General features: G+C 32.4%; 1 protein-coding gene and 1 pseudogene across 1 annotated transcript; one reads left to right on the top strand and one right to left on the bottom strand.

Moving 5' to 3' along the window:
• Positions 1 to 9948: 9948 nt before the first annotated feature.
• On the bottom strand, positions 9949 to 11788 carry LOC139840883 (berberine bridge enzyme-like 21). The gene is made up of 2 exons (XM_071831125.1): positions 10166 to 11788; positions 9949 to 10020 (listed from the first exon to the last, which is right to left on the bottom strand). The coding sequence occupies exons 1-2, from the start codon at positions 11786 to 11788 to the stop codon at positions 9949 to 9951; spliced, it is 1695 nt and encodes a 564-aa protein (XP_071687226.1).
• A 1635-nt stretch (positions 11789 to 13423) lies between these two features.
• Positions 13424 to 14854, top strand: LOC139840882 (uncharacterized; annotated as a pseudogene).
• Positions 14855 to 15432: the final 578 nt, after the last annotated feature.

Raw genomic sequence — 15432 nt, 5'->3', positions numbered from 1 at the left:
GAGGTATGGATTGTTAATGGTACTGGTGTTGTTACTGATGGTTCTGTTGATGCCGGTGATGTTGCTGAAGCTGGTAAGTTTTGCACCATGTTCTCCAAATTGATTACTCGAGCGCGAAGCTCGTTGACTTCTTTGATTACTCCGGGATGATTGTCAGTCAGAACGACCGGATGAATAAGGTTTAGAATCTGAGTTATGATATAGTCGTGGCGAGATATTTGGGAAATGAGGGTGAAATGGTGTTACGAACAGGTTCGCCGGTAAGTGCTTCAGGTTCTTTTCTAAAAGGTGAATTCGGTTAGTGGAAGGGGTCGCCTTCTACCGTCTCCATTGATTAAGTCGACTACGAATCCATCAGATGAATTGGGGATGGATGACTGGTTGATTCATTCTGGTGACGTTGCTTCCGGAGCTTAGATGACTATCCATTTGGAATAACTGTTGGGATAACTATCAGAATAGATGTCGGAATCCGAGGGACTCGAACTAGTTGAAGGATTCATCTCGTACGATCAGATGAAGGATTTTCGATAAGAAATAGATTATAGGATGTAGATTAGTATCCTGCAATACATAATTTACATATGCATATATAATACTAAAATCTCATAAGTTACGGAGGAATCTACGGAAGCTGTTCAGGCAAAGGTAACAATAACAGATACGCTAAGATATGAATTAGCAGATACGATAAGATACGAATTTTGTCTATATACTATTCATGCAATCATTGCAGTAAGATGTGTCTAGACTAAGAATGATAAGCAGGTAATTTCCTAAGGATAATAAGCAGATGATTTCCGACTAGAAAGGATAAGCAATACTTTTGACATGCAGACACGGTCGAAGTCCAGACTCACTAATGCCTCCTAACGACTTATCAGTTAGACACACTAATGCAGACCTGGTTCACTAAGACCTCTGCTCTGATACCAACTGTGAAGACCCGTCCTAATCCATCTGGACGAAGTCCATATCGATTATAAACGATTCACAACAGTTGATTACATCGCGAGGTACTTGACCCCTATATGATACATTTTACAAACATTGCATTCATTTTTGAAAAGACAAACTTTCATTTCATCGAAAGTTGACAGCAGGCATACATTTCATAATATGTCTAACTATAATTGACTTAATAATAATATTGATGAACTCAACGACTTGAATGCAATGTCTTTTGAAATATGTCATGAATGACTCCAAGTAATATCCCTAAAATGGGCAAATGCACAGCGGAAGATTTCTTTCGTACCTGAGAATAAACATGCTTTAAAGTGTCAACCAAAAGGTTGGTGAGTTCATTAGTTTAACATAAATAACCATTATCATCATTTTAATAGACCACAAGATTTCCATAATCAGTTCTCATAAATATACGTCCCATGCATAGAGACAAAATATCATTCATATGGATTGAACACCTGGTAACCGACATTCACAATATGTATATAAGAATATCCCCATCATTCCGGGATCCTCCTTCGGACATGATATAAATTTCGAAGTACTAAAGCATCCGGTACTTTGGATGGGGCTTGTTGGGACCGATAGATCTATCTTTAGAATTCGCGTCAATTAGGGTCTCTGTTCCCTAATTCTTAGATTACCAGACTAAAAAGGGGCATATTCGATTTCGATCATTCAACCATATAATGTAATTTCAATTACTTGTGTCTATTTCGTAAAACAGTTATAAAAATTGCGCATGTATTCTCAGCCCAAAAATATAAAGGGTAAAAAGGCAAATGAAACTCACGCATATAAATATTGTAAAACAGTTAATAAAACATTGCATGTATTCTCAGCCCAAAATGTAATGAGTAAAAGGGAATCAAATGAAACTCACCTAATGTATTTTGTAGTAAAAATACATATGACTATTTTGAACAAAGCAGGGTTGGCCTTGGATTCACGAACCTATACCATTTGCATATTTATCAATACATATTCGTAGTCAAATAAATTTATATATATATTATTATTGATAATCATACTTGTTATATTATGTGTTATATAGATACATTTAATATATTTACTTTATATATTTTATATCACTAATATTCATTTTAACATATTGGTAATACTAAGTTATATTAGGGTTTATGTATATATATGTTTATATATTAATTGATATATTTATATATAGCTTAGTTAATATCATTTTAAAAAATATATAGTGATATTAATATTATTGTAATGTATTATTATAAAAATATCTATTCGTAATAATACTAATATGATAAGAATGATAATACTAATGACAGTAATGTTAATAATAATAGTAGTGTTAATTTTAATAATGATTAAGATAATAACTTTACTAATTTTTGATAAAAATGATAGTTTTTAATAAAAATCATAACTTTGATAATTTTTAAATATAATAATACTTTACTTTAATAATATAATGATAATAATAATAACAGTGTTAGTAATAATAAGTTTTAGCATAAACTTCGTGTTACATTAGTAATCTATTTTTATAGTTCATATCACTTAAGGTTATAACCATTTTCATAATAATAAAAATCACGTTTGTAACTATAATCATAATAAAATTAGTAAACAATAATCTTTTCTCATGGTACTTATTTAAGTAGTAACAATAATACTAATTATAGTAACTATATTACTAAAAAAATAATGGTAATAATAATAATAATGTTAATGATACTTAATAACAATACTAATAATACTACTGATAATTATAATACTTTTAGATATAATCCTAATGATAATAATTATAATCTTTATAACAACTATAACAATAAATGATCAATAATTTTGTATTAGCAGCAACAATAATAATAATAAGTAAAATAATAATAATAATAACAATAATAATAATAATCATAATAAATATAAGAAATGAAGCTACCTTCTTCAATGATTTCGGCCAAAAATATACAGTCACTCCAGGGATTCGAACCCCCAACCTCTCGAAACCCGACACCAAACTCAAACCATTGGGCTGAAGCCCGTTTTCTGTTTTAGTAACACAACAGATCGTATTTAACTCCTATTACCCTGGCTTCCTATTTCATCTTCTACTTCGCAGGTTAGCTCAACCAGAGATTCAAACACCACTCTAGTAACGAATCAACTTTTTAGTTTTAGGATAATTTAGCAAACTTGGAACTAAAATAATAATAAGTTCTTGAAGTAAAACAAAATATAAATATATCCAGCCATCACTGCTGTTCGACGAAGCAAGAGGGAAAAAAAATTAATTGATTACCATTTTTCAATCGTTTTGGACAAATATTTCAACACAAACTACCCTTCAAATCATTCATATAAACTTCCCAATTCATCATTTTAATTTGATTTGTAACAGAAAACTCGAATTTGAAGGATGAACAATGTTTGACTTTTTAAAACCGCGACTTTGACTCGAAAATTCGATCTTGATATAATGAATTGGATTTTGAAACTTAGCAGGTAGTTTACATAGATAAATCCTAACAAAACCTCATTGTTACATTTTTAAAAATCGTTTAAAAAAGGATTATGGTGAAAAAGTAAGAGGAGCAGAGGTAGCGAGTGTTCTTGGTATTTTTCTGCCTAAATTCAATAAATAAAAGCTGTTAATTGTATTGTGTAATTGATAAATGATACCGTGAGGTTGGTTCCCATCCAATTCCACTGAATGCGTTTGTTTTATGTAACAATTGGGTCGACAAGTTTAAATTCCCAGTACATAATCAAATATAAAAAAAAAATAAAAGTGATGTTGATTGCAAGCAAGTTTTGGATGCTACTGAAGTGGAGATCGTCTAGTACATATTTAAAACAGAAACGGAAAGCAAACACTGTATGATTAAGACTTGAAACTAATTATGATTCCCTTAAGAAATTATACACATTTATCTATATATATATAAAATCATATATATATATATATATATATATATATATATATATATATATATATATATATATATATATATATATATATATATATATATATATATATAATCATTATTATATATCTCTAAAGGTAATTAAATATATATCAGTATTATGTATATATTTATATGTAATTTTTATATACACCTGTATATATATAACTGATTCTTAAATTTTTATAAAATAAATATATATATTACACTATTAATAATTAATATATAATAATTATATTAATAATAATAATAATATTATTGGTAAGAATAAATAATAATAATATGATAATATTAATACTAATGAAAATTTTAATAGATTTAAATATTGATATTGGTAATAATGATAATAAAAATCTTATAACAATAATGATATTAATAATAATAATTTTGATAAGAAGAATAATAACAATACATAGTCATTAATAATAATTAAAATTGTAGTCTTACTTCCATTTACGATATGATTAATGATATCAATAATACTACTGACACTACTATTAATAGTAATTATATAACAAATCAATTGTCTCGATTTCGTATTTATGTATTATACATAATAATGATAATACCACTGATATTAATATTAAATATTTATTCTTGTATTAGTAATGGAAGTAATATAATAACTATAGTTTAACTCATAATTAAATTTAATATAATTATATTTCATTAATTATGTAATACTTATTATAACACTTTCGAATATTTTAAATTTATATATATTAGATATATTACAACATACATATAATATTAATTGTGTACTTAATTTATATGTATATTTATTTACTTTAATAATATCTTATTTATTTTGTAACTTACCTTACATGTTTTAAATCAAATGATTAAGTGGTATTATATTAATACGAATTAATATATACATATATATATATATATATATATATATATGTATATATTTATTTATTTACATATTTATTTACACACCAATGTTCGTGAATCGTCGGGAAAAGTCAAAGGTCAATTGTATCCATGAAAATAGTTCAAACATTATGAGACTCAGTTTAATAGACTTTGCTTATCGTGTCGAAATCTTATAAGATTAAGTTTAAATTTGATCGGAAATTCCCGGGTCATCACAGATACTTAATTAATTTGGTGATCTAATTCACTTCTAAGATCGAGAAACAAAATTGTTAAACAAATGAGAATGTCCGATGATCCATATCTCAAGTTTAACTAAAGTATCTGAAACAAAAGGACGAATGACATTTAAAACTTACCATAAACAGTTTCGAGAAACTACCCTCACGTGAATTTGGGGACAATGACGTGTTGCTAGACGCTTACCATTGTTTGTATATTTACTTGGTGTTGTGCCATGCACAAGTGGGAGTCTGTAGGATTAATGTGCAAGGTACAACATATAAATATATGGCCAACTTCATTTGAGCCTTCAGGGTCACACACATATACACCGAGAAGTCAAATAAAATATATATATGATGTATATATATTACTCAAGTAACAAAATAGTAAATCGAAATTAATTCATTTACTATTCATATGAATAGTAAATGAAATGAAATTAATTAATTTACTATTCACATGAAAGAGACATGATAGAAATTATTAATTATAAGTTACATAATATACCCCTAAAGTATTTAAGAAATACGACTTTGAAAAAGAAAATTACAAAAGAAGTTAAAACGCGTAAATCATAAATACGACTTTCAAAAAGGAAATTACAAAAGAAGTTAAAATATCAATCATGTTTACGCGTTTTAAAATCAAGTGGTTTATTTTTTCATATATATATATATATATATATATATATATATATATATATATATATATATATATATATATATATATATATATATATATATATATATATATATAATGTGCAAGGCTTTTGAAGAGAATTATCTCAAAAACCAATTCATTTTTGTTCAAAGTGAAAAACAAAGCAAAAGAAAGAAACATATCACATCTTGTTTCTTTTGTTTCTTTTCAAGAAAGATAAAATCATATACGGAGTGTTATCTATTCATCGATAATTCATTAATATAATTTGATTATATTAATACGGTACTTGAGTTTGGACTAGCATCCATTAGCATTGTTTGAAGTGTAGTGTGGACTATCCAAAGAGACGGTCATACTTTTGATCGTAAGTTTCTCTCCGTCTCATCAATTCTCCAAGAAAGGTATATCGTTAACTCATCTTATGATTTAATATTCATGACAATTATTATGGTGTAACTGGATCTTTGGGATCGTTAATCATGTGCATGTTTTATTAAATTTAAATATATGAATATTTAATTTTGTAAATGGTTTATAAAATAATAATTGATTATTTTTAACTATCCGCTGCGTTAATCTGATTTGGTAAAAGTACACATGATTTTCCAACACTCTCGAGATGATAATATTTTAATATGTATGGTGTATTTGTTGTCATCGGATTATATATATATATATATATATATATACAACAAACTAGTCAATTTGGTGTTTTATAGCATATATGTTATATACGTTACGACTTATTTTTATAACAAACTATGACTTTTGATAGTATTAAGTTGAAAATTATATAACGGTGAATTATCGGATATCATTAACCCGAATAATACATCGGATATGGATGCGTGAAATTAAATTAAATGGATATGAATATGAATATGGATTAAACTTTGGTTAATGGATATGAATGTATATATGACATATTCTGATTTATATCCGATCAATTGTCATCCGTACACATGTACCGTGTATACGTGTTCTGAAGTAGTTCCATTTGAACTATGTAGTCCCATTTAAAGTAACCAAAAACAAGAACTTAAGGAATATACATATATGGATGCATTTTTTTGAGTGACTTTTATGTTCTGAGAAACCCAGGTTGGAAATATATTTTTGTAGGACCATATTGTAAAAATGGATCATAAGCCCTGAGAAAAGGTATCAAAGATCTTTGATTGTTTGATTTTAAATCATTGACAGATGTATTGTCATTTCATTTCTGTAGTTAGCTAAACGTACATGTTTTCTCTATTTAACTTACCAGGTAAATATGAGTGGATGATTTTGCTCTGATTAGGTTGCCAATTGAGAGCGAATATTTTTACTCTATAGAGGACTTAACCAGGTTATTGTTGATTGTTTTTTACCGTTTCCCTAGCAACTCCAATGTATGCTTCAGTGATGTTTGAATTTGACACCTCACATAGTAATATCAAGGCGCCAACCACCGACTTCATATGTGATGATTTCATTACATTTATTCAGTTGATTTCCTTAAAATTAACAATATTATAATTTCAATATCAATTAGTCTTCTAAATCAATCTTACAACACGCCCCTTTTTGGTACAATATACAATGCGTCGTTGAATTCTGGCTACAATGGGTCAATATTTAAAAGAGAGATGATATTATTGAAATGTAGTAAATTTTATTATTTCAAAATAGAATAGATGTTAAATGAGTATTTATGTATTCTGATAATGTTATCCAAAATTTGGTACTTTCATGCCATACTTGCGGAATAGTTGTTGGGGCCTTAGGGGCTTGGACTCTACCGCATGTACCAACTAATTGGACGTAATTTGTAACTCAGTGGCGGTTCAAAAGAAAAAATTGTAACTCAGTGGATGATTATTACCAGACTAAAATATGGGCCTAGCCATGGCCCAACTTCAAAAAGTGAATATGACATGAAGGTTAATTAAGGGTTTTTAGAGGTTTTGGGGTTATTTGAGGGTTTGTGGTTGTGACTTGGAAGTGTGTATTTTAATGGGTTTTTATGTTGATGATCAAATTTTAACGTTAAATTTTTGTGAGTGTGTTTTGAATGATATGACAAAGTATAATTAAAAGTTAGAGTAAAAAATAAATAAATAAATTATTATGAAAGTCAGGTGTCAAAATGTGTGCTTGGTGTCAAAAATGTGATTTTGTTCGTCATACACTTGACTAGCCCAAATAATGTCAAAAGTGATGCCCCGTAATGAGCGCTATTCAATATTTTTTTCTTGAATGGCAACAGTTGGCATCCAATACTCTCATTTGTCACGCACACACACACTTTCTGGAGGAAACTCGAATCGCATTGCAGAAACCCGATCCTTAAACCATCCGAGGGGCAGGTGAACCGGGTTTGAATCCTGAATGGATCCGGAAGAAAAATCCTCTTAGGTCAATCTGGAGCTCCATATTTTAGGTAAATTGATTAATAGGATGGACCGAGCGAGGGTCGAACACATGACCTAATCCTCGCCCCAACACACATGGTGTTGGGGATACCGTTGAAGCGAAGCTTTGTTGGTGCGCTACTCAATGTTTTACCAACTCAAAATTTAAAATAAATTTGACGCCTCATATTCATGTATTGAAATAGTGGTCTAGTTAATCAATAATATTTGTATTGTATTATTTTGTGTTATATGAGTTATACAATCCTTCCATATATAGAAGGTATAGTTACGTAATCTAACCCTATACTATGAATAATACTAAACCTTATAATATGAATAGTTGTTTAAAATTCTCCTGCAAGCTAAGGTCGGGTAACGACCTTCAGCTTGGGTAGACATTGTAAATTGTTGTGATAAGGAGTGTCTTCTTCTCCTGGTCTTGTTTTTGTTCTTTCTTTGTCTTTGATGATATTGTAGTAGCATATTTGTTTTTGTAACTTCCTTGAATATAGATAAATTGTGGATCTATCATCTAGCCTTGTGTCTAGAATTGTGTCTTCATCTGATCAGTGACTTTATGACCTGAGTTGTGTCTTTCTCATTTGTGGCTTTGTGGCATGAGGTGTGTCTTTCTTATTTGTGGTTTTTTAGCCTTTGTTGTGTCTACCTTTTGATCTGTGGCGTTGTGGCCTAAGTTGTGTTAGAATATCTAAGCTTGTATAATATTCCCCCGCAAGCTAAGGGAGGTAAACGACCCGAAGCTTGGATGTCGAATTATTGCTGTATACTTTTTAAAAAAAAATCTAACTAAAAAAGGGTAAACGAGAGTGAAAGAGGCTTAGATTACACATGTTTGATGTACGGACTTTTTGGTTTCTCATCACCTAGTTAATCAGAGAGAGAATTCTGTTTTTTTTTTTTTTTTGTTCATGTTATTAGTAATGTATAAATTTTTTTTTTTTGTTCATGTTATTAGTAATGTATAAATTATGAATTAAGATATATAAGAGAGTGGATAGTATCAACACAACTTTTATCTCCCCCCTTTTTGTTCTGTCGAAGAACCTGGTCAGTTTTCGGCGACGACGGTTGTCAGAGGCTTTGTTGGAGGTGGTGAACGTAAATTAAAGGGGTAGTTTTACTCGAATTCCATTAGAAATTGATTGTAAGTGGCGTTGATGTCTAACTCTCATGAAAAACAGAGGATCCGGCAAAAACAAAAAAAAAAAAAAAAATCGGTGAGTTTTACCGGCGGCGCTTGGCGGCGGTAAAGTGTTCGAAAACCAAATTAATTTTAAGTGTAGGTGCTGAATTGCGTGAGTAATCTAGTGGTGTAGAAGGTGTTGTTTGATTTTTTGTGATTCGTAATGAATTGGAAAACTTCAGAATTATTCGGCGACCTGCTGTGGCCGTGCGTGGTGGCCCTATACTGGTCGAAAATGAAATTAATTTTGAGTGGTGTTGTCGGCTGTCGGGATTCTAGCGATCACACTTGTGAATTTCATGAAAAGATTTTGGTCAAAATGATCTCATTTCCGGAAGTGTTTAACCATTTACCCCAAAAAATGGAAATTGCAGGAAATGTTCCCTATCTCACGCACTCTGCACCACATATGATGGGTGGATCTTAGTGCGTGATGTGTGATTACGAAAAAATGACCGAAACAGACACTTTCCTACGATTTTTAATGTGAACCAATAAGATTTAATGAAAATAATCCAAAAGAGTACCTATTACCTATTACCTATTACCTATTACAATAACTATTGGAATATCATCCTTCATATATTCTAGTGACCTATAATATCACTTAATCACAAGCTGATTTCATCAATAATTTACAATATCTTAAATCCAATATTAGTCTTCAAACAAATCATGGTTTTGGTTTTCTTTGAGTAGGAATACTTTGTTCATTCCTAAAGAAATTATCAGGATCAACAACAGTCTTTTTTTTTTTTTTTTTTTTTTTTTTTTTTTTTTTTGAAAGGCAAGCCCCCCAAAGTGTAGCAAGTGAGGATTGAACTTGGGTCCCTTTAGAACTTTCCAAGCATCCTACCACCAAGCCAACCCCTTGGGGTTGGATCAACAACAGTCTTAATCTTCACTAATCTCTCAAAGTTCCCTTTAAAATATTTCTCACCATAAACCTTCCCTGAATTATAACCATCCCCCGTATTCACACCAATATCAAAATCTCTATAATTAAGAAATGCACCTCTTGGATTCTTCGATACATAAGTCGCCATAAATTCATACATACCCTTCGCTTGATTCAAATACATTTCAGTCGATTTTGGATCCTCCCAATTCAACGAATATTGAATCTTAAACAAGTTCCCTGCACGATGCGGAAATGGCGTTGCATTCGCAGGAATTTCGCTCATTTTCCCACCGTACGGGTTCAAAGCTAGTCCAACTTTATCTAGTTCCATCAACTTATTGAATATAGCAGTCCAACCTTGTTTTGGTATCGGTGTTTGTACATAGTCCGATCCTCGTTTTATGTATTTCGCTCTGTCCGGGAGTCGGTCTAGAAGTGTTTCCGGCTTCGTTTTATTGTAATCCATGTTGGCCCAAAACAGAGTGGCTTGAAGCCAACTTACTTCTGAACACTCTTCTTTTTTTAAACCTAATTCTGGTAATGTTTTGCTCATCAAACCTAATAATCTGTTTGAATCCCCTAGAAAAAGGGCCATAAATGTTACTCGAACCGATTTCTTGGCCTTTTCTGTAATCGATTGCACCATAACTCTAATAAATAAATCGGGGTCGATGGTAGGCATTATCGACTGCCATTTAACAGCAATGTCCGTCGCGTTTTGTTCTAACGTTTTATCTACCTTAAAAATAGTGGTAATTTTTGGTACCGAAACTAATTTTATAGTGAATGATAATATGACGCCGAAACTACTACCACTCGCCCCACGAATGGCCCAAAAAAGATCATCACCCATTGCTTTTCGATCCATAATCTTACCATTAACATCAACTATTTTAGCATTGATCACATGATCAACTGATAACCCATATTTTCGCATCATGGTGCCATAACCTCCGCCGCTTATATGTCCCCCAACGCCAAGTGTCATGCATGCTCCGGCCGGGAATCCATGTACTTTACTTTTTTCCCATATTCGGTAATATAATTCGCCTAACAAGGCTCCAGCTTGGGCAACTGCGGTTTCTGTGGCAATATTAACATCGATCGCACGTAAATTAAACATGTCTAGTATGATGAAGGTTTTCTCGGATGAGACGTACGAGACTGCATCATAATCGTGACCGCCACTACGAATTTTTATCTGGACGCCAAGTTTTTTGGCGCACAACACGGTGGCTTGAACATGCGGTTCTTTGGTTGGAGCGACAATGAATACTGGTTTTTGTGTGGTAGTGGTGTTGTAACGGCGATTTTTGATGTGATCTTCTAAGGTTTTTGTGTAGGCCGTGGAGTTGACGGTAGGGCTATAAACTATGGAGGACACCGTTGGGTCACGTTGAGGTGATTGTGTTGAGAGGCATTCGAGAAAGGACTTATAAATTGAATTAGGATCAGAGGAACCTGGACCCTTTGGGGCTGAGGGTGTGGACCCCGGTCTCGCCTTTGGAGCTGAGGGTCCAGGTCCCTTAGGAGCAGACGAAGGTCCGGCTCCATTTGAGATAGAAAATGAGCAAACGAAAAATATTAGTGACAAAAGCATAATCCAGGACATAGATGGCATGAATTTGTTATATATGTTTTAGAAAATTTTAGTTTACATAATAAAGTGTTATAGTAGTGACCAAATATATATACTCGCCATTGATGTGGAGTATCATATATGAAGCAACATGGGTAGAAATGTCAATTGTTATGTGTAAATTCTTTACAAATTAACGATTACTCTGACTTTTGTTTTATGTTATGAATTCTTAACAAACTTTCTTTTATGCTTATTGACGTCCATAGAAAGTAGAAAGAAGTATATAAAAAAATCTATCATTTGATGGTGTTTGGTTAATGTGATTGAATAGTGTATGAACATAGTACGTTGTTATCTACTTGAAAGTGAAAAATGTTTGGCCAACGTTTGGTAAATGTTACTCCGTAATTTTTACTATTTTTTCTATCATTTTGAAAATTCAAGCTACCAATATGTAACTAGTGAGGATTGCATCTGAACTTTTTTTTTTTTTTTTTAAGATTCTCAACCATCTAACCATTAGGTCACCTTTTAAGTTAGTGTTTACTAGTTTCGAGACGGACCGCGCATTGCTGCATCCAAGGTTGTAAAAGTCACGAGTCGGAGACGCATCGGTCGAGACCTAAAAAGGACGTGTCGGCCGAGTCGGGGACGTGTCGGCCGAGTCGGGGACGCATCGGTCGTTGACCAACGTTGACTTTATTAATAATTTCTTAAATATATTTTTATATATGTATAAAATAGTTAATTCTGTACCATAAATTTCTTAAATAAGAACTTGAATTTAAATACAATTAACTTTGACCGAAAACATATCACATCTTGACGAAAATTTGACTGATTTTGACCGTTTTTGACCAACTTTGACCGAACTTTTAGCTTTGACCGTCTTTTGAGTCGTTTTCGGAAAAAGGGACGGAGAACCCAAAAAAACGACGCATCGTCCGACGCTTCGACCAAGTCGGCCGACTTTTACAACACTAGCTGCATCGTACCATAAAGTTGTAGGGGCCACACAATGTGTAACGAAGCTATTTGCACATATGACCCGCACAAAGGATCAGAGCCGGTCCTGAGTATTTTGATGCCCGGTGCAAAACGGCCAAATAATGCCCCTTTTCTATCTTATAAAGGTGTTTCGAACCTAAAAAACTACCGTAATTTTTTACTCCTATAGAGTAAATATTTGCTAAATTAATACTCCGTAGTATATAGTATTACTTTTTCCATCTCCAGATACATGTGAATTTCTAATTTTGTTTTCTCCAAAATAGACAATCAACTTTACTTTCTCTTATATATATACTTTTACTTAAAAGCTATAAGACCATTCCCAACGAGCCTCGCCCTCACCATGTCATCACCTCCGCCCTAGAGGGCGCCGATGGCATTCATCCCGCCCTCGGCCGCCCTCAATTCTCTCACCTCGGTCCGTGCTTGTGTATGTCATGTGTATGAAATTTTGAGGACGGGATTAAATACAATTTAATGATTTCTATTTAATTTTCAAACGGCTATATAGCCGTTGGTACCTTTTTTATTTATTTTTTTTTATTTTCCAACCCCCACTATATATACCTCTATACCATTATACTATCACTTCATAAAATCTCTACTTTTATATCACAATTTTTATTCTATTTCATTAAAAATGCCTAATAAATTATGGATAATCTTACGAAAGATGCGTTGGCAATTGCAAGTTCGGATTTCAATATCGTCGCACTCAATCTACTTGATAAGATAGATAAAGATGAAGAGGAAGAAATCGTACCAATTCCAAGGGCGCCTAGAAGATTTATTGATAGAGACCGAGAGGGAACCGCGATGCGTTTATGGAATGATAATTTTTCCGAGAATCCCACTTTCCCTTGAGATTATTTTCGTCGCCGTTATAGGATGAGTCGACTATTGTTTGTACGCATATGCCAATGTATAATGAATTACTCTCAAGAACCTATTCCCGATTATTTTTTATATTTTCATCAAAAGCTGGATGCTACTGGGTTGTTGGGTTTTAATGTTTTTCAAAAATGTACATCCGCGATACGCCAATTAGCATACGGTACTGCACCTGATGCTTTTGACGAGTACTTACATATGGGCCAATAAACATCATACGACTGTTTGAATAATTTTTGTAAAAGCGTGATTCACTTGTACGGTTCGGAGTATATGAGAAAACCGACTCCACAAGACGTAGAACGTCTTGTATCCGCACATGCGGAATTACGTGGTTTTCCGGGAATGTTGGGTAGTCTAGATTGTATGCATTGGGCATGGAAAAATTGCCCATATAAATATAAAGGTCATTATATTAGAGGCGATCATGGCTATCCAACAATCATGTTAGAAGCTGTGGCATCTTATGATTTATGGATTTGGCACACTTACTTTGGACCCGCTGGTTCCAACAACGACATCAATGTTCTTAATCAATCTGATTTATTTAACGAGTTACTTCAAGACACGGCTCCATCGTGTAATTTTTCGGTTAGTGGGTGTAACTTCAATAAAGGTTACTACCTAACCGATGGGATATATCCTGATTGGGCGACATCAGTTAAGTCTTTCAAAAGTCCACCTGACCCTAAATCGGCAAAATTTAAAAAGTATCAAGAATCTGCTCGGAAAGATATTGAACGGGCATTCGGTGTGCTTCAAGGTCGATGGCAAATATCTAAAAACCCGTGCCGACAGTTCTATGTCGAAAGAATCCGAAGAATCATGCACGCTTGTGTTATATTGCATAATATGATCACCGAAGACAATGGACGTGCAATGTGTTCACTTGAAGAGAATTACAAGCCAGCGCGTCGTCCAAATCGCTCAATCGAGGAAAGGGTTCAAGCGCACATGCGCATTAATAAAGAATTGCGAGATTCATCCATTCATCATCTACTACAACAAAAGCTTATCGAACACATTTGGAATCTTCCGGCTAATTTCTGTGTTCGGCACGTTCTACATGCCCGAGCCGCTCCAGAAGCTGGAATTTCCAACACCGCCGAAGATGTTGAAGAAAACGAGGACGAAAGCGAGGATGAAAATGAAAATGAAGACGTGGACTTGGACTTGGACGAAGATGACGCATAGTTTCATAGTTTTTAATTTATGTTTACTTAATGTAACATTTAATTATTTTATTTTTTTTTAAATAAATGTAACCGTATTAATGTTATTTAATAAAAGTGTTGTTCAAAAAAATATATTCGAAAAAATAGATTTTAATAATTATATTCGAAAAATAATAATAATAATAATATAATAATAATAATAATAATAATAATAATAATAATAATAAAATGTAGGGCCATGTGATGGGGAGGGAGGATGTCATGGTTGGTAGTGGTGTGTGATGGAAAGTAAGTGAAAAATAAATGGAGAGAAAAAGTTGATGTGGCGGTGATGTGACGGTGTGTCCTGGGGAGGAAGTGCGTCATTGTTGGGAGTGGTCTAATACTAGAAATAACATTACCTTTTGTCCTCTTAGAATAGAAATTTTGATACTTTACTTAAAGTTACACCAATAGAACATATGTTTTGGGACGAAGTGAGTATATAGTTATTTACTTAAGATGGTATATAAACAAAGTAACATGCAGTATAAAACATTTAATGAATTTTATAAAAATAATACTAATTGAATGTATAAAATAAAACTAATTAATGTA

Source organism: Rutidosis leptorrhynchoides, chromosome 4 (assembly GCF_046630445.1).
Source record: "Rutidosis leptorrhynchoides isolate AG116_Rl617_1_P2 chromosome 4, CSIRO_AGI_Rlap_v1, whole genome shotgun sequence".
In the NCBI taxonomy this organism is placed as follows: Eukaryota; Viridiplantae; Streptophyta; class Magnoliopsida; order Asterales; family Asteraceae; genus Rutidosis; species Rutidosis leptorrhynchoides.
Note: the sequence above shows the minus strand (reverse complement) of the source record. Positions and strands in the feature narration are given on the sequence as shown.

What these genes read in the sequence shown, in the direction of transcription:
- LOC139840883 (XM_071831125.1), bottom strand. Translation starts at nt 11,788, where the DNA reads ATGTCCTGGATTATGCTTTTGTCACTAATATTTTTCGTTTGCTCATTT. An exon ending in GATTAGTGAAGATTAAGACT is followed by an intron (nt 10,021 to 10,165) that starts GTTGTTGATCCA and finishes AAAAAAAAAAAG; the next exon opens with ACTGTTGTTGATCCTGATAA.